The sequence below is a fragment of the Myotis yumanensis genome, unplaced genomic scaffold (assembly GCF_028538775.1).
Source record: "Myotis yumanensis isolate MYYU_CA2020_CCGP unplaced genomic scaffold, mMyoYum1.0.hap1 SCAF_4, whole genome shotgun sequence".
NCBI lineage: Eukaryota > Metazoa > Chordata > Mammalia > Chiroptera > Vespertilionidae > Myotis > Myotis yumanensis.
In genome coordinates, this window is record NW_027223755.1 from 45,252,136 (window position 1) to 45,277,068 (window position 24,933).

The window sequence follows — 24,933 nt, forward strand, 5'->3', positions numbered from 1 at the left end:
ACCTCTCAGGCAGGCATTAGGTGTTTTACAGGTAAAGACAGGGAAAGTCAGTAGACTGGGATATGCGCCCATGGTCACGATGCTAGTAAGTGGTGGAGCCAGTATTTGAACTTAGACCTGTTTCCAAAGCCACAGACCTCCTTTAGCGATCCTGCAATAAAGCTTGCCCTCTGTCATGACTCCTTATGTTTAATCAATACTGTTTGTCATTCAAGTTCATAAGTAGGTTCTTTGGCAGGATTCAGAAGTAATAGGGAAAGTAGATTGTCCATAAAACATATTTCTGTAAGACAGCGGTTCTCAACCTATGGGTTGCAACCCCTTTGGGAGTCAAACGACCCTTTCACAGGGGTCGCCTAAGACCACCGGAAAACACATATAATTACATATTGTTTTTGTGATTAATCGCTATGCTTTAATTATGTTCAATTTCTAACAATGAAATTGGGGGTCACCACAACATGAGGAACTGTATTAAAGGGTCGCGGCATTAGGAAGGTTGAGAACCACTGGTATAAGATATATGAACCACACCTCTTGGGTAAATTAGTCTTATCTTTAATTGTCCTTTAATTGTATGTGCAGTTTTTGCATCTGTATGTTTTCTTTTTGTTGTACCTAAGGGGATCAATTTGGTCAATTAGATTATTATTGGTATGACATAAGTTCTTATATATTCATTTTAATGGAAGAGAGACTTGTTTTTATTCATTTTTAAGTGAATACATAAAAATTAAGATGACATTTTTCTGTGTATTACAATAATTAAAACTGTTTCCATAATTTTCTTAATGCAGATTATATAGTATAGGCATTTAATGTGTTTTCTCTTGTTGAATACATACTGCTTTCTTTGGGATAAACTGGGTTTATAGGATACCCACCAATGGGTCTTCCTCTCACAAACTTTCCTTTATAAATAGCGCAGTGAAAAGTGCAGGTAGTTGTGAGCTTCCAACTATATTACAGAAGCCAGGATGCCAAGGTGGCCATTCAGGTTGGTACTTACTCGTGCCCTGCAGAGCCAGACCACGTGGTCTCCCTGTATGTGCTGGCCTTGAGCCTAGAAGAGCTGCAGCTGGCTGGGTGGAGTATATGTAAAGCCTGTCATTTGCAACATACATGCTCACCTGATTGGGCCAAGTCCCTGACTATGTGCAATCTCTCATTGGTTACATAGCATTGATTTGTATGTCTTCATTCTTACCATTTTTGCATGTTCCTACGTGTTTATTCTGATCTCTCCATTAGCAGTTCAACTCTTCAAAGAAGTGTTTCTCTTGCTTGCTTGTTATTTCTCATGGTTTCCATGAGAAGGCCCTAGAAGTTCTGTGAGCTTTGTCAATGAGACTGAATATTGACATACCTGGCAGGCATATAAGACCTGTAAAATATCTTAGGGAATTTATCTTCCGTGTCAGGTGCCATTTCGGTTCGCTTGGCTCATCAGATGCCATTATTCCACTAAGCCAAAGCAAGCCAACTTAACCATTTTTTTTGTCTGTGTCCGTTAATTTTCAGTGGATTGTGAAATGATCATTTTCATAGTCTAAACTTGGTAAATAAGCAATCATTGCACTTTGTCGAAAAATATTGATCTTTCCCAGGAATTTCCAGAGGAAGATAACCTACCATTGATAACTGTACATTGTAAACAGGAACCTTACTCTTAATTAATTCACATTTTTAATTGAAAGCTAAGGGTGATGGAGAGCACACCAAGTGAGGGCCTTGGTTTGAAGAAGGCAGAAAATGAATTACACAGACAAGCAAAGTTTATCAAAGAAATGACACAAGTAACTCCAGAAAAAACTCTGACTGGCCCCCGGTTTCCTCTTAATTCATTCTTTGTATGAAATAAAAGTGTGGTAAGGAGTGTCCCTTAACTTTGAACATTTTGGAACAGAAAAGACCATCTGCCCAACAGCCTGTCTCCCTCCCATCTGACTGATCTCTGGCCCACTTTCTGCTTTTGAAACCACCCTTGCCTCCATCCCTTCCTTTCTGAGACAGGCTAGGTGTCTCACCCTCGTTTACAGTTCTTTCTACAGCCACCATCCCCTTAACAGGTTCCATATGTGCACAGGCCTCTGAATAAAATAGTTCTCCTTTGTTTCGCTGTTTACTCCAAGTGTCTTGCTTTTGAAAATACCCTTAGTAGTAAACTCTTCATCGGAGAAAGCAGTATCTGCTTACCCTTGGAAATGGTGTTAACTTGACTGTGTGTAATTTTAAGGACTTTGTTTATGTTTTAGAGTGATTACCCTCCCTTCCCTCCCCCACTTTTTGTTTGAAAGATTTATCATTGCTTATCCTTCTTGGGAGGTAGAGCAGTATTAAAACAAAAAGAACCTTTGATATTTACCGTATATTATCTTTGGTTACTCAGTCTAATATTCAGTAAAAACAAGTTTATATTAGGTCTCAATTTCAATAATTTCTTCTCTTGAAATAATTAAACTTTGCTTCCAACTTGCAGCATAATTATATCATATTTAACGTGCTTTACAGCTAGACTAATTCAATTACATGCTTAGACTAATTTAACAATGTTATTTGTCCAAGTTACCTAAATTGCCTCTCTTCTTCAGATCCTGGTCAATTCACTCCACATTATTGGCCTCTATAATAGGATGTTGATATAATTAACAAAGTGCAAAACTCTTGCTTTTGTTATATTTTAAAAAATTATTTATTTGATGCATTTGCCCAATAAATTTCACAAAAGAATGCTCATGAATAAAATTGGTTATAGGCTTCCCCTTGTGATTTCTATGGAGGTTATTTTCTCTTAACACATTTACATTTTCACTTTGTCACTTGGGTTTCTACTACGTTATTTCTACCGGCAGTTATTTCTACTACCAGTTACTCTTTAACTCGACTATTGATCTCTAACAGTGAAATGCCCCAAGTGCTTTGTTGGAAACCTTGACAAATAACCTCAATAATGAATTACTTCACTTGTCACCCAAGTAATGTCTTCAAAGACACTAAGTTAAACCATCCAAGTTAAATACACATTAAAGCTGGCAAACTTAAGCAAATATTTCTTATCTAGCTTCTATACTATTATCTGACTTTTAAGTTCTAGCCTTAACTAATTGTTAAATGAATGACTAGTCTGAAGTGTTTCCCCCCAGATCTGTTTTGCGGTGCCTGTGACTTTCCTTTCTCCTTGCCTTAAACTCTTGTTATTCCCTTCTTAAAATTCTTCAGTGTCTTCCTATTGCCTTCAGTAAAAGCTCTAATGATGAGCATGGCATACCAAGTCCATGCACTCCACCTGCCGATTCCTAAGCAATCCCATCTCAAAGAATAAGCCAGCACCCCCCACTCCTGCAGCTCTTTGCACACACTTGCCCTAGTGCTTAGAATGTTCATGCCCCTTACTACATTTTATTTAATAAGCATTTCAATACCTTGCTTAGCTAAAGGTCTTCTTCCAGGAAGCCCTCCAAGCTGGGTGTGACTAAATGCTCATCTTTTGTGTTCCTGCGGTTCCTTGTGCCTCTTCCCATCCTACCACAGACCCCTGTGGTGTAAATTTCCTGACACTGTGCTTTCTGAGGCAGAGATTAACTTTCATCTCGATTTGTTCAACACCTAGCAGAGTTGTTGACAAAAATAGAGACCTAACAAATGTTTTTTGAATGGTAATCAATATCCATAAATTGTTCAACCAACTCACTGTTATCTTCTGAATCCTGAAATGACCAAGTAAGTCTTTTGGCTGAATCTCTTTGTGGCAATTCTTGCTTAACCTAAATTAACTATTTTATTTAAAGTTGTACCAAGATGAAAAACATTAAAACATAATAGGTAAGATTTCAAATATGGTGACAAGAAAACAATGTTCCTCACAAACAGAAAGTTATAGCCAAGCATAATGTGTCTTACAAAAGTTATTAACGCAAAGGACATAGGTGTTCCCACTGGGAATGATAACAGTTGTGTCCATGGTTGTCCCAAGAATACATTTACAACAAGCTTTGGAAAGGAAAGATGAAAAGCAAAGATTTCCACCACAGCCCCTCTGCAGGTTTGACCGAGGATGAATTGTTACCTAAGGTTGGACAGAGCTTCATTTATTCATACACTGTCTGTGACTGTCCTTTTAAGCACAGACGTCAGGAAACACTATGGAAGCATTTTTACTTTCTAGCAAATTCATTTTTAAAAAAATATATTTTATTGATTTTTTACAGAGAGGAAGGGAGAGGGACAGAGAGTTAGAAACATCGATGAGAGAGACACATCGATCAGCTGCCTCCTGCACACTCCCCACTGGGGATGTGCCTGCAACCAAGGTACATGCCCTTGACCGGAATCGAACCTGGGACCCTTGAGTCTGCAGGCCGATGCTCTATCCACTGAGCCAAACCGGTTAGGGCAGCAAATTCATTTTTACAGCTTTTCTTGAACTATAGACTACAGTGTGTCCATGGACAGCACAATCAGGGAGATATTGGAAATAGTTGGGTGCTTTAATCATACTACTTACCTCTTTAAAATCAACCCATGGACAGCAGAGATTTAAAGCTGTTACCATCCTGCTCCCTCCTGCTTCTGACCCCCAGGAATGAGGCTTCAGGAGGCAATTCCTTCCTCTCATCCCTTCCCTGAGTTCCCCAGCACCTTCAAAGCTAACCCGTCACCACGGGAGACCCGATGCTTCATGGATCAGACACAGCGACTTGAAAGAAAAATGCCACCTTCGGTAGCATTGTCCAGAGGTGGAGGATTGAATAGAACTGACAGCCCAGTTAGTTCCCTGTTTAAAATGCTGAGGAGCTTTAGGAAAGTTTGATGTGTTTGGTTAAAAAAAACTCACCAAATCCTGAATTTATTCTTCGACATTTTCTGCATCTCTTGCCCATTTTCCCTTCAGTCATCTCACTTTGTTCGCGCTTAAGCTGACCCCTGCAAGGCTGCTGGCTTGAGGGCTTCCTAGGAAGTAGTCCTGACTTCCTCCTCCTGGCTCTCCCTGTCCACACAGACCCCCTCTCCTCTGCACGGGTCTGAATCTCCTGAATTAGTAATCTTGAACAAGTTGCTAATTCACAGATCCATCAATGTCTAGCCGACTTGTCCCTTGATACTTATGAAATAAATTACAAAGAAGCTAATTGATAGCCTTTGCTACTTAAAAAAATCCTACTTTAAAATATTTCTAGAACATAACTGAATTTTTATTTCATTTAATAAGCATGGTCCAACATTGGCGAGCTGGCACACCTAGAATTAGGGGCACCCACTCTCCCTACTGGTTGGAGTTGATGTGTAAGAATAGCCAGATTGGTTGTGGGTTTGACTTTAAATCCAGAGTGCCTTTTCTTCTTTCATAAATAAACACATCAGTCTGTCAAGCAGAGTATTGTGAGAAAAACCAGCTTTGAAAAAGGTAGAAACAATAAAGAAATAGCCCGTAACCCAGGAAGAGACACTTAAAAGGGGCAGAGAAAAGGAGTAACAAATTGCAGGCCATAAACCATTGCTCTTTTTTTGCAGGAATGGATCATCATTATCCTTTATAAACACAAAGGCTTTGGCCTCCTCCCTCTCCCAGATGTCTTGGACATTGAAAAGAGAATCAGGAGAATTAACTAATTCCTGGTGTTTTCTAAGCTTGTTTGTAGGTTTCTGCTTGTTTGAAAGGATTACACATGCTTTAGCAGAACAATAATGCAAAACAAAACCCTCAAACCCAAAACTTAAGTTTTCCTCTTGCCACCTGAAAATCTAAGACTTTCTAGAAAGTATTTACAGATGGGTGTGTGTCAGCTGTGGTGTGGGCTTTAGTTCCAAATGCCACTTCTCTGTGAACAAGTCACTCTGCATATCGGCATTAATTTAATTATGTCAAACCTCACAGGCTTCATTATATTAACCTAAAAGCCAAGGAAGACGTATGCAGTTTCCTCAGCCTCTAACACATTCCTCATTAGTAGAACTCTCAGTTTCTTTTCTGCAGAAGGCCACCGAGCTCTTAATGACAATTTTTCATTGTGTTGCAGCTCAGTTTGGTTTGAAACCAAGCACTGGTCCTTCTGATTCTACACGGGAAATATGAGGAGCGATAGAGTAGTTCTGGAACATAAAACCTTCATCTCCACCTTGCCTTTCCTTGAGTGCAGATGGCTAGTGACGGGTCAAACACTGTAAGAACAACATTTACCCATCCCCGGAACATCATGTCCTAATTGAGAAGATTATAAGTAAATGATCAATGAATTGCCGTTCCTTCTCACAGATGCTCTTCCAGCATGCTCCCTGAAACTTTAAAGTCACATACAGACATCAGAATTTCATGGCTAATAAGGCTAAGGCAATGAATAACCATCAAAAAGGCAGAAGAAAAATGTTGAATGAGTTTTGGCAGTTTCAGTTGCATTTGAATCCTTAGCACTTCCTGACTGAAGACCTGTGCAAACAAGCCTGAGGTGAAGGAGCCACTGGCACCCACCCATTCACGGTGGGGATTGAATGAATGCAAGTGGCTCGGAGGGGCTCTGCCTGGGGCCCTGTCTCCAGTGGTCTCACAGTGGGAGGAACTCACATCCTTTGGAAAATGCTGTTGATAATTACTGCCTTTGTAGGGCAGTGAGCTCACGCTATTACACAAGATTAGTGCTGTGCTCAAGAGCTGGCAGATAGGCTCTCCCACACAGAGATTTGCCAGCTTGGAAAATAATGGGCACACTGCCACTTTAACAACTATCAGGAGACCCCAAGTTCGTTTTTCTTCCCTTCAGCATATTCATGTTTGCAAGATCTGTCTCTAGGCTGCCAACCTAGGGCAGTGACACCAAAACAAATGTGTCTTTCTCCTTTGAAACAAAGCTGCTCTTTTCCTTTCGGTTGTTCAACTAAAAGACAACAGCAGAATCATAACCTCCCTTAAAACATAAATAAACAAGGACCCAGACCAGAGTAACCTTATGCAACTACGAGGATCAGTAGAGGGTCTATCTCTACCTTGCAGGGAGGTCATTTGCCCCAAACAAGTTAAATAAAACAAAGTTTAATGTACCCTCCACAGACTGCAAACAAACGTCTATTGTGTCCCACAGCCATCTGAGGGGGAAAAGGGCATTTTAAAGTTCCCAAATGTTTTGATTTCTGTAATAAGTACTCCCCCGAGCTTTCTTTCAGATAAACGTTTGACCTGTGTTCTGAAAGGCTGGGGGTAGCCCAGCGTGGTCATTCTGAGTTCCTTATTTAGGGAAGAGGTGGGCCTTATCAGCGTGTGTTTCAAACGAGTAAGCTGGCCCCTTGGCAAAGTATTTTTTCTTTGGAGTTTGCTTTTATACTTTGGTGGTTATCTGCTTACCCCTGGCATGGACTGCTTTGGGATGTCATTTGTAGCTGTGGGAGCACAGGTGATAGGAGTTTGCACAGCTTTTAGTACAGGTGTCATGTTTTTACAGCTACTCCAGATAAGTTTGTACCTAACGCCAAACTAAATGTGAACCACACTGCCGACATTCATTGGTGTGCAGAGGTGTTGATGGCCTGCCCTGTTCTAAGGATTTTATTTAGGCGGATACTATAGATTTGGCTTTGCTTCTGATACGATTTCACCACTGATGTACACCATGGATACTTTAAAAAGGCCAAATGCATAAAAATAAGCTGTTGTAGATGAACATTTTAGTCAAATAGAAAATTCTGATTCTGGCTACAATGGCCTGGAACAGAATCGAATGCAATCAGGTTGGCAAATAGGATCTGGCTGAGGCCCCTCTTCCAGCAGTGCTTCCTTCATGCTTTCCCTCACATCTGAGAGGACATATTGCAGATGATCCTTTCATCTTTTTTGCCACGTGGAGTAAATGAACACGATTCCTGGGGCTGTATTCTAAATTATGTTTTGTTAACAGTGAGTTGGTAATTCATAATAGATTGATGGATGGCTATCTCCACCTAGTGGCCATATTGTATTTTGCGTTCCAAAACTTCACATTCCCAGACCGCCAACTAAATCTATACAGGAATAATAGTCTCTGTGAATTAAGTTCTTATAGCTTTGAGTTTAAAAATTCTAGCACAAATTGCTTGATATTGTGAACTTGAAAGTTAAATGTAAAAAAGATGATTTTTCAAGTGCAGCATGAAGCAAACACATGGAGTCACGTGCTTAGTAAAATCCTAGCAACTGAGGCAAATATTAGCACTAGTCTTTACCGTATCTTTACTTTATACACAATAATAAACCAGTGAAAAGTTTTCCTTGGCTAGTTCCCTTGGTATGTGAACCTAGAATACTATTCTGGTTTTCTTATGAAAATGTTTTACAATGAATTAAATGAGCAGTGTTTGGGGGGAGGCAGAGTAGGTGAAAATGGTGACTGGACAGCTCATGGAAAAAAAACAACACACCCATATTCTTACTTGATGCTTTAGTAAATTCTCCCCCAAATTACAATAATATATTATGTCATAGAATAGCTTCCCTGAGCAAATGTCAAGAATGTTGTTTTCAATGGAATGTGTGTGATTTATTGTTCAAATGTGCTTGACAATATTCATAATAGTTCTGAAATATATAGAGTCTTTAATTGGCCATCAAAGGTTCTCTAAGTTATAGTGAATTTTAAAGAGTAAAAGGTGACTCCATCTCAGCTGAAAAACTATATTTAAATATACTTAGGACAGGTAGGTGATACATAGGTAGATGGAGTTCAAGACTTGCAGTTTCAGTTATGTATTAGAGTCCCTGAAGAGCTACAATATGAGATGATTTGTACCTTTTTCTCAGGCTGGAACCCAATGGCTGCTAGTGTGTAACAGCGGCTTGATTAGCTATCAAGTCTGTCTAATGAATAGCTTAGTTTTCCCATCTCAAGGGCTCTGTTGAAGTCTACTATGCTAATCATTAACCATTTGCATATTCTCTATTATATTTATGGTGGGAACTTATCTACTACACAGGTTGTGTGTGTGTGTGTGTGTGTGTGTGTGTGAGAGAGAGAGAGAGAGAGAGAGAGAGAGAGAGAGAGAGATGGTGGTAAATCTTAAATTTATGACATACAAAAAGATGACCTTTAATTTTATCTAGTGTCTGTGAAAACTCTTTTTTCCTTTTAGTAGAGGAAAAGAAACTAAGAGATTCTAAACAGAATGTCTCTTTAGAAGAACTAGTTAGTGTCCACTGATTATTCCTTACTAGAGGCCTAGTGCATGAAATTTGTGCACTGGGGGTCGTGGGGGGATCCCTCAGCCCGGTCTGCACCCTCTCACAGTCTGGGACCCCTTGGGGGGATGTAGCAGTGTGCCAAGTGGCAGAAGGCCAGGGAGGAGCCTGAATTGGGGCTGGGGCCTGAACGCCACTCACACTCATCCTAGCCCACTGCACCTGCTGCCTCGGAGTTGGGAGAGGCTCCTGCCATGGCAGCTGTGCTCGCCAGTCATGAGCCCAGCTTCTGGCTGAGCAGCACTCCCCCTGTGGGAACACACTGACCACCAGGGGGCAGCTCCTGCGTTGAGCATCTGCTCCCTAGTGGTCAGTGCACATCACAGCGATCAATCGTTCTGGTCATTCCACCATAACAGTTGCTTAGGCTTTTATTACATAGACTAGAGGCCCAGTGCACGAATTTGTACACCAGTGGGGTCCCATGGCCTGGCTTGCGGGATCGGGCCAAAACCGGCTCTCTGACATCCTCCGAGGGGTTACGGATTGTGAGAGGGCACAGGCCAGGCTGAGGGACCACACCGGTGTACGATCAGGGCTGGGGAGGGATGCGGGAGCTTGGCCAGCTGGGGAGGGACCACAGGAGGGCTCCAGAGTGTGTCTGGTCTGTCTCGCTCAGTCCCGATTGTCCAGACCCCAGCAGCAAGCTAACCTATCGGTCGGAGTGTATGCCCTCTGGTGGTCAGTGCACATCATAGCGACAGGTCGACCAGTCAACTCTCTGACCCCTGGTGGTCAGTGCATGCCATAGCTAGGGGTTAAGCAGCCTTAGCTTATTATTAGCATATTACGCTTTGATTGGTTGAATGGCCAACCAGTTGACCAGACATTTAGCATATTAGGCTTTTATTATATAGTTATTTGATAAAGTTAAGAAATGAAAAAATTGCAATGAAAAGGATTTGAAATGTGTCAAATATTATGAATAAGGGCTAATTATTATGTTTGGATTGAAAACTTCTTAGTTTCAAGATGCTGGTAAAAGGAATTTAAAAATAAGACTATTTAATGTTCTGGGAATTTTTACTCTGGTAGAGGTTGAAGCATGACCTTGTATCTTCAAGGTTTTTATTTTTGAATTGACATTCTTTTTCAAAGACTTTAAAATTTTTTATCTTTATTGTTGAAAGCATTACAGATGTCACGCTCCCTCCCTGCACCCTCATTGATCCCTTCGCCCAACTCAGTCCCAACCCCAGGCCTTCCTCACACTATTCTCTGTCCATAGGCTATGCATATATACATATAAATTCTTTGGTTAATCTCTTACCACTTCCCCACCCCTTCCCTCTGAAATACATTTGTCTGTTGCATGCTTCAATATCTCTGGATCTTTTTTGTTCATCAGGTTGTTTTTTGTTTGTTTGTTTTTGTTTTTTTTTTTTTTGGTTCATTAGATTCCGCATATAAGTGAGATCATGTGTTACTTGTCTTTCTCTGACTGGCTTATTTCGTTTAGCATAATATTTGCAAAGACTTTTAAAAAAAGCTTTATGTGGAAAAGTGAGCACTGTTTTGGGATGTTGCATGGATGGAGAAGAATACGTCATTCTTTGCTTCAAGAACCTTCCTTGCTCCACCCTTTCATTTTCACCACCCAGCTGTTTACACATTTCCTCATAAATCAATTTGCTTATATCTGTATCACCTAAAGGGGCAGCAGGGATGTGACTGTCACAGCAGTAACTGACTGATACTGGTCAGTCGTGTTTCCTTTAACTGAAAGCAGAGCTCAAAACTGAACCCAAACAAACCCCCCCTCCCCTTTTTTTTTTTAAAGTAAAGCAAAGAAAGCTCCTGGTTTATTTCTAAGTCTTGAATGTTTCTGAAATAATGCTTTCTTAACTGTATGAAAAGGCAGTTATCTATTGCTGCATAAGGAAAAGGTCAATTAGTTACATTACACTTTATCATCAGTTTGTTTTGTTCATACTTATAATGCTAGTTATCTGAGGTGAGCTTAGGGCCATTGATCATGGCCTTGTGGTATGTATTTTAAAGATAAAAGATGTCTGGTATCTCTGAATCACAGCTGGGACTCCTAGACACCATATAATCTGAGTTCACCTTGAAAGGATGTAAACCTGTCTGTCTTTAGTAGATTGCCCATAAGTTTCAAAAGCAGAGATCCACCCCTATACACACTTTTCCTATAGTATGTTAATTTTAAAAATATATATATTTTATTGATTTTTTACAGAGAGGGAGGGAGAGGGATAGAGAGTTAGAAACATCGATGAGAGAGAAACATCGGTTCAGCTGCCTCCTGCACAGTCCCTATAGGGGATGTGCCCACAACCAAAGTACATGTCCTTGACCAGAATCGAACCTGGGACCCTTCAGTCTGCAGGCCAACGGTCTATTCACTGAGCCAAACAGTCAGGGCTTCTGTAGTATGTTAATTGAATCAAGTTGGAGACTTGTGAAGAGCTAGAAAGGAGAGAATAGCTCTCTTGCTATTCTGCTTGAGAAAAATTAGTAAATTCCCTGTGAGATCTGTGGAACTAGCCACTCTCTGAGAGTGAAGAATGTGGCTGGCAAGGAAGTGCTGTGTGCTCCCGTAGACCTGCACAGTAACTCTGCACTCTTATATCAATGTAAGACAGGAATATGTTTTTCACAATAAAATATGGATTACTTGGAGTAACCTAAGCATTTATAAAGTTTAATAAATTTTGATGAATAATTTCAGTCTACTCTGAGTTTTTCTCAGTATTAGAAATGGTTCAAAATGGGTTCTATGGTTTATGGAGACAATTTTCATGTGAGAAAACTGTACTTAGATGTTCGATTTTGGCTAGGTTTTTTTTGGTCATTTTATGCTTTTGGCAGCTGACTTACTTGAATCCAATGGGGAGGGAGGGGGAGAAAACAATAACTGAGAAGTTACTAAGTACAATTTGAAATGATTGTCTCTTTTGCCACTTTTTTTTACAGGTAGAAAATGGTAGTCATTTAATTGGAACTCTAAAGAAAAGTAACTTTATCACATATTGCCTCTTAATAGCTACTAGTTTGTCACAGAACATGTAGAAAATGTTCCATTTTAGCTGGCTTTTCTCTAATCAACTATTCGAGTTTCATGCCATAGTTTTCTCTACATCAGAAGAAATTGGAGATGGAAAGTAATTTAGGGTTCTCTTTCTGGTGTCGTATTGATCTAATCCTGGTCTCTGGGGGGCACGGCAAGAGTTCAGGGTTCTGCGTGGGGAACATGAGTCTCTGAGACACAGACAAACAGGGGGAAAGTCTGATCAGCACTTATTTTTTCAATGAAGTTAAAATGAATTCTCCCCAAATCGTGCTAGTTTTCTGGAACAATTCTTAGTTTGCCCATCCAGCCCTAGAAGAGGGTTGATCCAGACTAGATCACCCAGGACAGTGATGGCGAACCTTTTGAGCTCGGTGTGTCAGTCAGCATTTTGAAAAACCCTAACTTAACTCTGGTGCCGTGTCACATATAGAAATTTTTTGATATTTGCAACCATAGTAAAAAAAAAGATGTATATTTTTTGATATTTATTTTATATATTTAAATGCCATTTAACAAAGAAAAATCAACCAAAAAAATGAGTTCGAGTGTCACCTCTGACACGCGTGTCATAGGTTCACCATCACTGACCCAGGATGTATGCTTATAATCCCAAGTGAAGAGGAAAACACCCATATAGGAGTGGTGAATTTTTCTCTGCTCATTCCAAGAATCTTTATTTCTCTGTGCATGAAGCCCTCTGTGTGTAAAAGAGGCTCTATTACATTCTTCTAACTCAGAACTGCTTTCCTGAGGCGAGATCACTCCGTCACATTTAACTGTTGTGAAAACACACACACACACACACACACACACACACACGCACACACACATATTATTAAACCTAAAGTCAAAGATTTATTTTTTTATGCTCTTTCTCCCTGCAAGTGATGTTAAATAAGGCTGTAAAGCATTTATAAGGGAACAAAGAAAGTTGTTCAGAAAACTCGAGTTTCCTTTGCTAACTCCATTTGGCAATAACATGGAGCAGAATCAAAGCATCCCAGCCAAAATAAATCCGCACAATGGAGCTATCAGATATGAGGTAATAGTGTGACATGCTTGTGGGTATCAGACATTCTTATAAAAACCACAGACCTAAAATTTGGTCCTGCACCATTAAGCCACAGCTCTGCCAAGCAACAACACAGAACACACGTTTTAAATCACTGTTGCAAGCCAAATGTAATTCCCACCAAAAACAATTAAATCCTTTACCAGAGGTCTGAGTCTGGGCAGCTTGCACCCTGAGAATCTGAATCTCATTTCAGTGTGAAAATGAGATGGTTATTGTTCAGATCAGGAGGAAATGTCAGCTGCAAAATCCAGGGCAGCCAATGCCTGAAACTTGAAGTGATATTTGTTGAGGTTAGATTGGAAAAGGGTTCGCTAAGAAGCCTGTAACTCCTTTCTGATAGTGCAGAGATCCTTTTACAATGCTCATTTTAAATGATTAGAAAAATAATTCACGCTCACTCTAGGGAAGTAGGAAAGTATGTAAGGATACAAAAAATAAGATATAATTTCAATCTCAGATCACCCAGATATAAACTTTATAACATCATACGGCATTTCCTTTTGGCCTTTTACACACACACACACACACACACACACACACACAGCCGCATCAGAGGGTACATGTCAAATTTGGATCATTCTTTGTTTTTAGTGTTTTGCTTTTGAATTTTAACTTAACACTTTAGTATTTACTATCCCCTTATATATTCTTCAAGGACAGGATACCGAATGGTTATACAATATTCCATTTGTCTGGCTATACCCCAATTAATTGAATATGTGTTCACACTGTAGGTTGGTTCCCATTTACTGGTAGTATAAATAGTATTTTAGGTAAAGTGTTGTTCAGCTAAAATTACCTTAGGATGGAATTTTAGAAGTGGAATTATGGTGTCCACGGGTAGGAACTTTTTGAGGCTCTTGATATGGATTGCCAGCTGTTTTCCAGAGAAGTTATTTACTTCCACCCGTTGTATCTGTGATTGCCTGTCTCACCCATTATTAGCCAGCAGCAAGCAACATCTTCGATTTGGGGTAGGTGTAGATAGGGGAGAATGCAACACACTCTGTGGTTCGTTATTTATAAGTGTCAGATTATTTATTAAACAACACCAGTATGTGTCTAGCATAGTTCTTGGCACCGAAGGTATAGTATTAAATAAAAGAACCCTAAATTCCTGTCCTCAAGGAGCTTATAATCTACTAGTGAGAAAAAGTAAGATAAATGAGTAAATCATGTGGGATGTTAGACGATAAGTGTTATGAAGAAAAATGAAGCAAGAAAGGGAGATGGGCAGTGTGGGTGGGGACAAGGAAGGGGAAGCATAGCACAGATACTTTTGGGATCTGGGACATTTTCCACCTCTGAGGACATTGTCTGGTTGCTTGTAAGAGGTTCGTTAAAAAGTAAGCTAGAAAGTATTGAGCTCAAAATCCAAATTAAATATTTAAGAAGGTCTGGAATCTTTGATCATAAAAGGAATTAAACATAGATTTTTATTATTTTTAAGACATTTCGATTTTTTTGTTTATTATTTTTATTCTATCTTAATCTGCTAAACAAATTAGTTATACATCAGCAACAGACTGAATATGACTTTTTGTACCTCTTCTTTGTTGCTCCTTGTCTATTATTTATTAAAGGAGAGTAGGGGGAAGAAGGGTTGTTGGGCGGTGGGTGAAAGATAATAAGGGAAGGGAAGTATACAAAGAAAAGGAAAAGAAGTAAGTCATTAGAAACCCAGTTCAGAGCAAAGGTCTGTTCCTGGTCCAAGGGAGACCTGCCAGTCAGAGTACTTCGGTGAATTTGGCCTGAGCTTCCTACCCAGGGCCATCGGGGAGTAACTCAGGGTTTGGTGAAGTCTTCTAGAGTTGGATATAAATCCATCTAATTTCTGGATTTTGGTTTCCACCAGAGAAATAAAAACAACCTTCATTCTGTGTTTTGGCAAAACCAAAAAATAACAAAACAATTTTTTAAGCCTCCCTTGGTTCTTTGCAATTTTATCACTTTTCAAAGACTCTCTTAAAAATCAATCAATCGCCGAAACCGGTTTGGCTCAGTGGATAGAGCGTCGGCTTGCGGACTGAAAGGTCCCAGGTTCGATTCTGGTCAAGGGCATGTACCTGGGTTGCAGGCACATCCCCAGTAGGAGATGTACAGGAGGCAGCTGGTCGATGTTTCTCTCTCATTGATGTTTCTAACTCTCTATCTCTCTCTCCCTTCCTCTCTGTAAAAAATCAATAAAATATAAAAAAAATCAATCAATCAATAAAGCCAAAATTTCTAGCCTCCTACATTAATTTTGGCATGACTCAGGAGGGCTTTAAAGCAAAGCTAAGCAAAGAGATGGAAGGAAAAGTAGATTTCTTAATCTTGAGGTTTTCAAAGTTTAGTCTTCTTACTAATTCTTTTATCAAAGATTTAGCTTTGTAGCATATTTGAAAGTTTTAAAAGACACGCTTTTTTTCTGAGAAGAAATAAAAAGTATAGGTGTTCTCTAGTATATTTATGCATTTTAAAAACACATAAACATGGCCATGGTGTTGTTGGGAGTAAATAGTAGCACCATTTTTTGCATGCTCTGAATCGAGAACAAACCACCTTAATTCTTAGGTAGAGTTCTTTCTTCTCTGACTTTAACTTTCTCAAATAATATCTCTTAACTGATTGTTTCAGATCACAGACTTATTTCATTTAAATTTCATTCCAGGAAAGGCTAAGAGATCTGTTAAAGATAATCATGTTAGCCACTATTACATAAAGCTACTTCTACCATAGAAAGGAAGTTTGTTGACAGTCTTGTCAGCATTAGATTTGTGTTAAACCACAGTAGGCAAAGCATAGTAGGAAAGTGATACTTAAGTTGAGTGAGAAAGACATCGAACAAACAAAATTATCCCATTCCACATTCTAGTTAGGAGACTCAGGACTAGCAAAGTGAACTCTTATTTTTAGTCCAATAATATTTTCATCTCATCAATGCTTGTTATTTTTGGATAGGGATAGGGGCTGTGTTTTTCATATAATTATTGGTTGATATGGAGGCAGTATTTTAAAGTAACAAAGAATTGAACATAAACCAAAGAGTCCCTGGGTGCTTAATATCAGTAAGGTTGAAATTACTCTCAATCCTGTTAGAACAATGAAAGAGATAATGCATAACAAGTATCTAGAAGAGGGCTTCATTCATCATATGTGCTGAATAAACAGCATTTATTATTATGATCGAGGCAAAATAGATTTCCAGTTATATATCATTGCTCAGAATGAGGAACTGATAGATACCATCTAAAGATAGAGATATAAGGGTACCAGTAGAAAAACATCAAATCAATAAAATTCTTTTCAATTAGTTTCTGAACATACATTATACAAAAAACCCCAAACATATTTATAGCAAGATATATTTACTTTTTAAAATATAGTTTTGTATTGATTTCAAAGAGGAAGGGAGAGGGAGAGGGAGATAGAAACATCAATGATGAGATAAAATTATTGATTGGCTGCTTTCTGCATGCCCTACATGGGGGATCAGATCTAGCCCACAATCTGATCAGGAAATCGAACCAAGACCTCCTGGTTCATAGGTCGATGCTTAACCACTGAGCCACTCTGGCCAGGCATATAGCAAGATACATTTTTAAATGCTTATCTTGTCAACATGTATACACGTGGTAAACGTTTCCTATTAAGAGGAAAACAACTTCCAGATTAAATCATAAAGCAAAACTCAACTGTATGGTGCACATAAGATCACATCTAAAACAGAGTAACTCAAAAAGTTTAATTATAAAATGATGTGTACGGGTATAGTAGGTAAATACATAAAATATATACATCAAATGTCTCCATTTTTAACCAAATAAATGAATTTGGATAAAACAATCACTTAAAAAAAGACAAAGAAAGATACTTTATAGTGGTAACATAAAAAAGAGAGCATACAAATTTGACTGTACTATAATCACAATCATATAAATTCTATGTGCACATAAAGGTAGAGGGAAATGATGGATCAGAGGGATAAGATTATGATCTTTTTATTTGTTCCACTTTCATTAATGCTGCTATAATTAACAATAATAACATGATTAAGTTCTTAAATTGAGTACTGATTATATATTTAGAAATGTAGAATAAAACTCCTCAGCTATATCTCATTGCCAAAAGAAAAATACACAGTTGTTGAAGAGAGACACTGAGATACATACATATATTATCCATTCAAGTATAAAAGTCTTTTTCTTTACCACCAAAATCATTTTAGCTAGATGGTTAAATCAAAACTGTTTAGTCCATTCTAATTTGATTGTGATTCAATGCCACTATCATGCTTGTAATATGCTACTATCAAGTAGTCATTTTTTCTCTCCACTTTTGCAGCAATATGAGAACTGGAGGCCCAACCAGCCAGACAGCTTCTTTTCTTCTGGAGAAGATTGTGTTGTCATCATTTGGCATGAGAACGGCGAGTGGAATGATGTTCCCTGCAATTACCATCTCACCTATACTTGCAAGAAAGGAACAGGTAATCATTACCCCATTAATAATGTCTACTTAACCCACCTATTCATTATCAGGTAAACTCAGTAAGACTAAGCTTCATTCGTTAAGACACGAACTGCATATGTCATGTGCATCATCTCCTGTTGCTCTGCAATATTTCATTCTTTCCATGCAATTGAAAAGTTTGTTTTCTGTAATGTTGGCACCATAGATTTCAGGTGCTTAAGATAACAATGTAGTATTTATGCAGAAAAACTACCTCCAAGTATCTTTAAAAAAACACACACACACACACAACAGCCAGCACAAGGGTTGAAGACCTGTTTATTTTGATGAAGAAAGCATTAAAAAATTGGTTGTCAACATTTCAAAATTGTTAAATCATAAAATATTATAGATTTTTTTTTACTTGAAGGAAAAGAACAACTGGTACCCATTTGACCTTTTCAAATTTGTCCATGGTTTGAAGCACTGGAGCTGAAAACCTCTGCTCTCCTCAGCGGGGGCCGTGGTCTTCAGGTCATTGCAGTCTTTATTCATTCCTCCCTGTTTTTAAATGCCTGGTCTCTGTAGACTTTGAGTTTTTTAATCATTTCCTTAGAAGCTTATTGTATGCTTATAAACCGTGAAGTAGTTGAATGTCCTCAAGATGCAATCAAGTAAAAACAATTGTAATGTAAGTCCCATAAAGAGGAGAATTGCTTAGTTGACATTAAACAGATAAAGTTAAGAATGCTGATTTTTTAAAAATGTGTTGTGTTTATCACTGACCAGTATGTTTGAATTTCTAAGGCAAGCTGTATAGACTTCTTCCTTAAACAAATAGTAATTCCATAAACATTTTTAACCTGTTTGCAATGGTGTTAAAGCATGAATATTTAGTCTCTAGAGCTAGACCTCAAGTAAGAGTTCAAAGTACACATGCAAAATATAAAATCCATTTGATTTTTTTAAAATATAAAAATAATAAAAGTACAAATTCAAACTCTGTAAATATTTCAGGAAACTTCAAAAATCAGAAATGCTATTAGAACAAAGAGAACATTAAGATACACAAAGCTCAGATAAAACTCCATTGTTATTTGTGATTACTTTGCTCTTCTCTGATCTAAAGTAGAATTTATTGTGAATATCCTTTCGACATGAGCCGCTTTCCTGACTTTGTGCATTGCCTCAGCACGTCTGCAATGGGACTTGTGAAAATAGCAAATCAAGTGTCTGTTTTCCCTGCTTGTAATGTAAGAAGCCTTTAATGAACTGTTTGTCTTTATCCAAATGTCATGTTTGCATTCTCAGATCTCCAAATGGTCCTTGGAGTCATGCTTTTCATTTTATGATGCTAACATTCTTATATGCTATGTTAATTTTTCCTGTAGCAAGGTTTCTCAGCACCAGCACTATTGACCTTTTGGGTCCAATAATTCTTAGTTGTGAGGGGCTGTCCTGGGCATTGCAGAATGTTTGGCATCTTCTCTGCCTTCTACGCACAGAAAGCTAGTAGCATTCTCCCCACTACAAGCCCCTCTCCTCTGCTTTGTGACGACTAAAAATGCCTCTAGGAGTTGCAACTGTTCCTATGGAGGGAGAGGAAGAAAACTACTCCAGGTTGAAAACCACTGTCCTATAACTAAAAAGGATTCCCAAAACCAGCATCACAATTTACATTTCCCAATGGGGAAAGAGATTCATAACATTTTGGCTCTACCTCATTAAAGGAGAAAGCAAACAAAACAAAATGATCTTTGTATTTTATCTCCCTATTGTCTGGTTTTTATTTATGTGGATTTAATTCTTTGTTAATTAGTTCTCTGGGGAATTATGTGAATTTTGTAACTGTCTATAGACTTTTATAAAAGCATACTCATTTCTCCTTTCAGATAATTTAGGCATCTTAAAACATACAGACCAAAATAGTTCTACTTTTAATTAAATACCCACAAAGGAGGACTATAATATATACAAAAGACATATGTATATTTAAAAGAACACCTCAGTGAATACTATTCACTGAAGAACCTATAGGTTCCTTCCAGTCCCATCTATTTACTTCCCAATTCCAACCATCGATGATGACTTAGTTCCTTATTTTTCTTTTTAGTATTACCCCATATGTTTGTATGTGTAAACAACACATTATTTAGTTTTGCAAATTTTTAAAATTTATGTAAGTGAAATCATACTGTATGTATTTTGTGCCTTGCTTTTTTTTTGGTTCAGTATTATGTTTGTGAGATTTATCCATGTTGATGCATGTAGCTGTATTTCTTCATTTTTGCTGCTGTATGGTATTTCATTGTATGACTATATAACATCGTATTTATCATTTCTCCTGCCAGTGGACATTTGGGCTAGAGTAAGTATTTTTGCTGTTGTAAGCAATGTTTCTGTGGACATTTTTGAACTTGTTCCAGGTAGACTTTTGTGAGCTTTCATAGGGTATTTTTCCAGGAGTGAAGTGCTGAGTCATAGGATATATGTACCATAAAATTTACTAGAAAACAGCCAAATTATTTTCCAAAGTGGTTGTACCAGTTTGCACTCCCACCAGCAATGTGTGAAGGTCCTGCTACTCCACATCTTCGCCAACATTTGGTATTTTTGGACTTTGAAATTTTTGCCAGTCTGGTGGGTATAAAATGTTATTTCTTGTTATTTAATTTGCATTTTCTTGGATACTTTTCCCTTAATATTGTTTCATACACTTATAGGTTATTCATGGATTTTCTTCTGTAAAGTTTCTGTTCATGTCTTTTACTTATTTTTTTAAAAACGGTTGCTTCTCTTTTATATATTGATTTGTAGTTCTTTTTATATTCTGATTACGAATACCTTGACAATTAGATATTTTGAAAATATCTTCTCCCAGTTTGTAGCTTGTCTTTACTCTTACCCTATGCCATTTTTTGATGAACAGAATTCTTCAATTCGTTACATTTTCCTTTATGGTTTAAACCATTTTTCATCTCAAGAAACCTTTACTACCCTAAAATCACAAAGATATTCTATATTGTTTACTAAGTGTTTTATAGTTTTGTGTTTTATATTTATATATTTAAGCCATCTAGAATTGATTTTCCTTGTATTCTCCGAGGTAAGAAACCAAGTAAACTTTTTCCGTAAAAAGACCCAATTGTCCAAATGCAAAAGCTACCTTTCCTCACTGCTTTGCCATGTTGCTTCTGTCAAATATCATGCATATATGTGTGGATCTACTTCTGGTCTATCTGCTGTCGTTGCCAGTACCATATTCACTGAACTATTTTAGCTTTCATATAGGTATTCATATATAACTAGTTTTTGAATAAATCTCAACATTACTTTTCCCACAATTATAAAGATAATTTCTAATTTGTCAACATAGCACAGAATTAAGTATAATGAACTATCTAGTTCATAATTTTTAACCTTCTGTGTCAGTTTGGTCTCATTCTATCTGATACTTGCTAGTATCTAAACCTTGGTATAGGCTTTTCATAGTATAACAAGAGAAGTGCAGGTATCCAGATTGAGTTATCACTGAACCACATACACTGTGTAGTTTATTAATTGAAAATGATATGTTATTATAGAAATCTCTGCTTTAGGAATTTGTGAAGATAAAATACATGTACAAATATTTCTAATTTCTTATATATAGTGTGATTTTATAATCTATTTTTAGGTTATGTCTATCTGAGTGACAAGTCCTATGTGAGTGAAAAGAGATGCTTGTCTCGTGTTTCATTAAAGATAACTTTTTTTGCTAATTACAAATGTTAATTTTTAAAGCATATCATTTAGAACAAGTACACCACGTTGAATAAAACTTTAAGTTCAAATTCAGTTGAATCAATTTGCCCAGCCTCTTGAATTTCTGGATTGCAAGGTTTCTTTTACTTCTTCTATTTTTTTTTTTATTTACTATTGCTAAGTTTGTTGATATTTAGAATTTTTATTGTAAATTAAAAATTATAAATTTTCCAAAATTTACCTTCATTACCCTTCTCAAGAGTTTAAATTTTAAGATAATTACAAAATCAAGCATGAATATTAAGTCCCGACTTTCCCTTTGTCTTATAGAGAAGTCAAAAAAGAGTAAATAGAAGCAGAGATATTTTATTGATACTTAAGAGTATCAATTTGGCCATGTTTTACCCATATTTTGAATCTATGATGTTATTTTAGATTTTAAGTATTTTCAGGGAAGTGACAGTAATAGTTAATTGTCACAAATTTATTATTGTTCCAAGTGAAAATGGGGAATAAATAAAAACTTTGAGTTAGTGATTAAGACAATACCACCTGGCCACATGAAACTGGTACTTTTTAATTTGGAATTTTTCCAGAAAAAGTGACCATTAGCCAAATGGTTCTTTAATAAAATGCAATCCAAGAAGACATAATCTGGGATTCAAATTGGGCCCAGAGCCTCATTATTTACCTTTTTTTCTTGAATATTTTCAATTTGTGAATTCTAAGTGATTGCTTTTTATGATGGTGCTAGATTGGTTTCACAAGTAGCGAAAGAGATAAAAAGAGACTCATACTGATAGAAATATTTAGATTCTTTGGAAATAACTTGATTTACTTTTCTTTAGTTGCTTGCGGCCAGCCCCCTGTTGTAGAAAATGCCAAGACCTTTGGAAAGATGAAACCTCGTTATGAAATCAACTCCCTGATTAGATATCACTGCAAAGATGGTTTCATTCAACGCCACCTTCCAACTATTCGTTGCCTAGGGAATGGAAATTGGGCTATGCCTAAAATTACCTGCATGAACCGTAAGTGGTACTTTAGAAGGAATGGACAACCGTGCTATAACCGCTACTAGACATCATTTTACAGCTGCGGTACTGGTAGTTTAGGGTATGGAGCAAGTAATATTGTTGTGTTTTCTTTCTTTCTTTCTTTTCCTTCCATGTAGCATCTGCATACCAAAGGACTTATTCTAAGAAATACTTAAAAAATTCCTCCTCATCAAAGGACAATTCAATAAATACATCAAAACATGAGCACCGTTGGAGCCGAAGGTGGCAGGAGTCCAGGCGCTGATCCCTATAATGGCGAACATGTGTTTTCATCATTTCAGCCAAAGTCCTAACTTCCTGTGCCTTTCCTATCACCTCGAGAAGTATTATCCGTTGGTCTGGATTTATGGACCACCGTCCAGTCAGTTGGGGGTTGCTGCGCTCCCCAAACATCTTAAAAGAAAGCATTGGCATTCAAAAAGGGAGCAAACGAGATGAAAGAGAACAAGGGCAGAGAGAAACCATTTACAGCCTATCTGATGTCTTCAGTTTTCTGTTTGCCTCCAGTGCAGACCATTTTATAATGTATACCAGCCTACTGTACTATTTAAAAAGCTCCATTTCAGCACCAATGGCAATGTAAATAAGATGATTTAATGTTGATTTTAATCCTGTATATAAAATAAGAAGTCACACTGAGTTCTGGCATATTTAATGATGATTATGGAGCCTCCGCGGTCTTTAATCATTGGTTTGGCTGCTTTGGGTAGTTTGTTTAGGCTGGAAATGGTTTCACGTGCCCTTTGACTGTCAGCAAGACTGAGGACGGCTTTTCCTGGACAACTAACAAACACAGAGTCTTGTAGGCCACACTGCACCATCTCAGCCTTAGCTGCAGTTGGCTTCACGCGCCGCTGAAGCCTGGCTGACGGGACCTGCTGGGATGAAGGACTGCCATGTGGAACTCTTCTTTGCTGCATTCCTTTTTCTTCACTTACAAGAAAGGCCTGAATGGAGGACTTTTCTCTGACCGGGAGCATTTTTAGGGGTCGAAGTGCTAATTATTAACTCAACCAGGTCTACTTTTTAATGGCTTTCGTAACACTAACTTGCAAGGTTCCAGATCAACACATTTCAAATGGATATAGACCCAGGGCTCTGGAGGGTGGGGGATTGTTAAAACAGCACACGTTCAAAGAAAGAAATTTTGTATATATAACCATTTTAATCTTTTATAAAGTTTTGAATGTTCATGTATGAATGCTGCAGCTGTGAAGCATACATAAATAAATGAAGTAAGCCATACTGATTTAATTTATTGGATGTTATTTTCCCCAAAACCTGAAAATTGACATAGTGTGCTAGTTATTTTTCAGTGTTAGCCTTTGTACTTCTCTCACACAGTTTGGAACCATATAATCTTAGGTACTTTGTCCCTGATTCAATAATGTGATGGATAGAATGCATCAAGTGTTTATTATGAAAAGAGTGGAAAAGTGTATAGCTTTCAGCAAATGGTGTTTGCCGATTCTAAGCAAGGAGCATATATATATATAGACATAGTTAGGTGTATGTGTTAAAATGTCTTCCTATCACCTCCCACTCGTTTTCTCCCCTTTATTTGAATAAACTGACTGCCGAAGATGACTTTGAACTATTATCCACTTAATTTAATGCTTAAATAAACATCTGTAATGAAAAGAAGGCATTTAGGAGTCTTTCCCTAATTTCAATAAGAATAATCTTGAGAAAAGTAGACAACTTAGGAAATGCAAATAGCAAAAGAACAGCCCCGACATTGATTCTTTTCATGAAACCTTCTTTTGTTGAGAAGGTACCACAGTGGCTACAATCATTCACAGTGTCTTTGAGCAAGTTCCCTGGTTGTTGCATTAACTGTAGTCCACCGCCAAGTGTTCCAGAGCACAGAGCAACCGTGTGTGGCCCTATTAGGTTTTACTTTTCCCTCTTTTATTGCAATGCACATAATACTTCCTGTATTTATATTATACCATGTATAGTGTAAAATGTGAATGATTGTGTGTGTTTTTTTGTGAATGAAAATCTAAAAACTTTGTAACTTTTTATACCTGCTTTTGTTTCACCAAAGAAACCTAAAGTCCTTCTTTTACTATTCTGTGACTGGTCTGGTTATTTACAACTTTAAATCCTGATGTGCACCAACATTTTTACATTCTGGTTCCATCACGAGTACAAGCTGCTAACATGATATGATTTTGTGGCTAACAGAGAGATGATTGTATATGTCACTGCAAAAATTGACATAATGATTCCAATACTGTTTACATCTCCACACCTATGCATTAATCTCAAGTATTAAAGACATGTGCAGAAGGAGAAGTGATAGCTCAGATTTACCAAATGCTTTCCACGAACCAGGTTGAGTGTTTTATGTGCATGGTCTCCCAATAAGCCTGTGGGAGATGTGCCA

At 37.7% G+C, this 24,933-nt stretch overlaps 1 protein-coding gene across 2 annotated transcripts in view; it reads left to right on the forward strand.

The window, feature by feature from the left end:
• Window positions 1-24,569, forward strand: part of VCAN (versican) — a 114,003-nt gene extending 89,434 nt beyond the window's left edge. For both annotated transcript variants that reach the window (XM_070412292.1, XM_070412293.1), the window contains 3 exons: window positions 17,632-17,776; window positions 22,332-22,514; window positions 22,658-24,569. In XM_070412292.1, coding sequence (XP_070268393.1) covers window positions 17,632-17,776; window positions 22,332-22,514; window positions 22,658-22,785 — 456 coding nt within the window. In that variant the 3' untranslated portion in view covers window positions 22,786-24,569. The remainder of the gene's footprint in view (window positions 1-17,631; window positions 17,777-22,331; window positions 22,515-22,657) is intronic.
• Window positions 24,570-24,933: the final 364 nt, after the last annotated feature.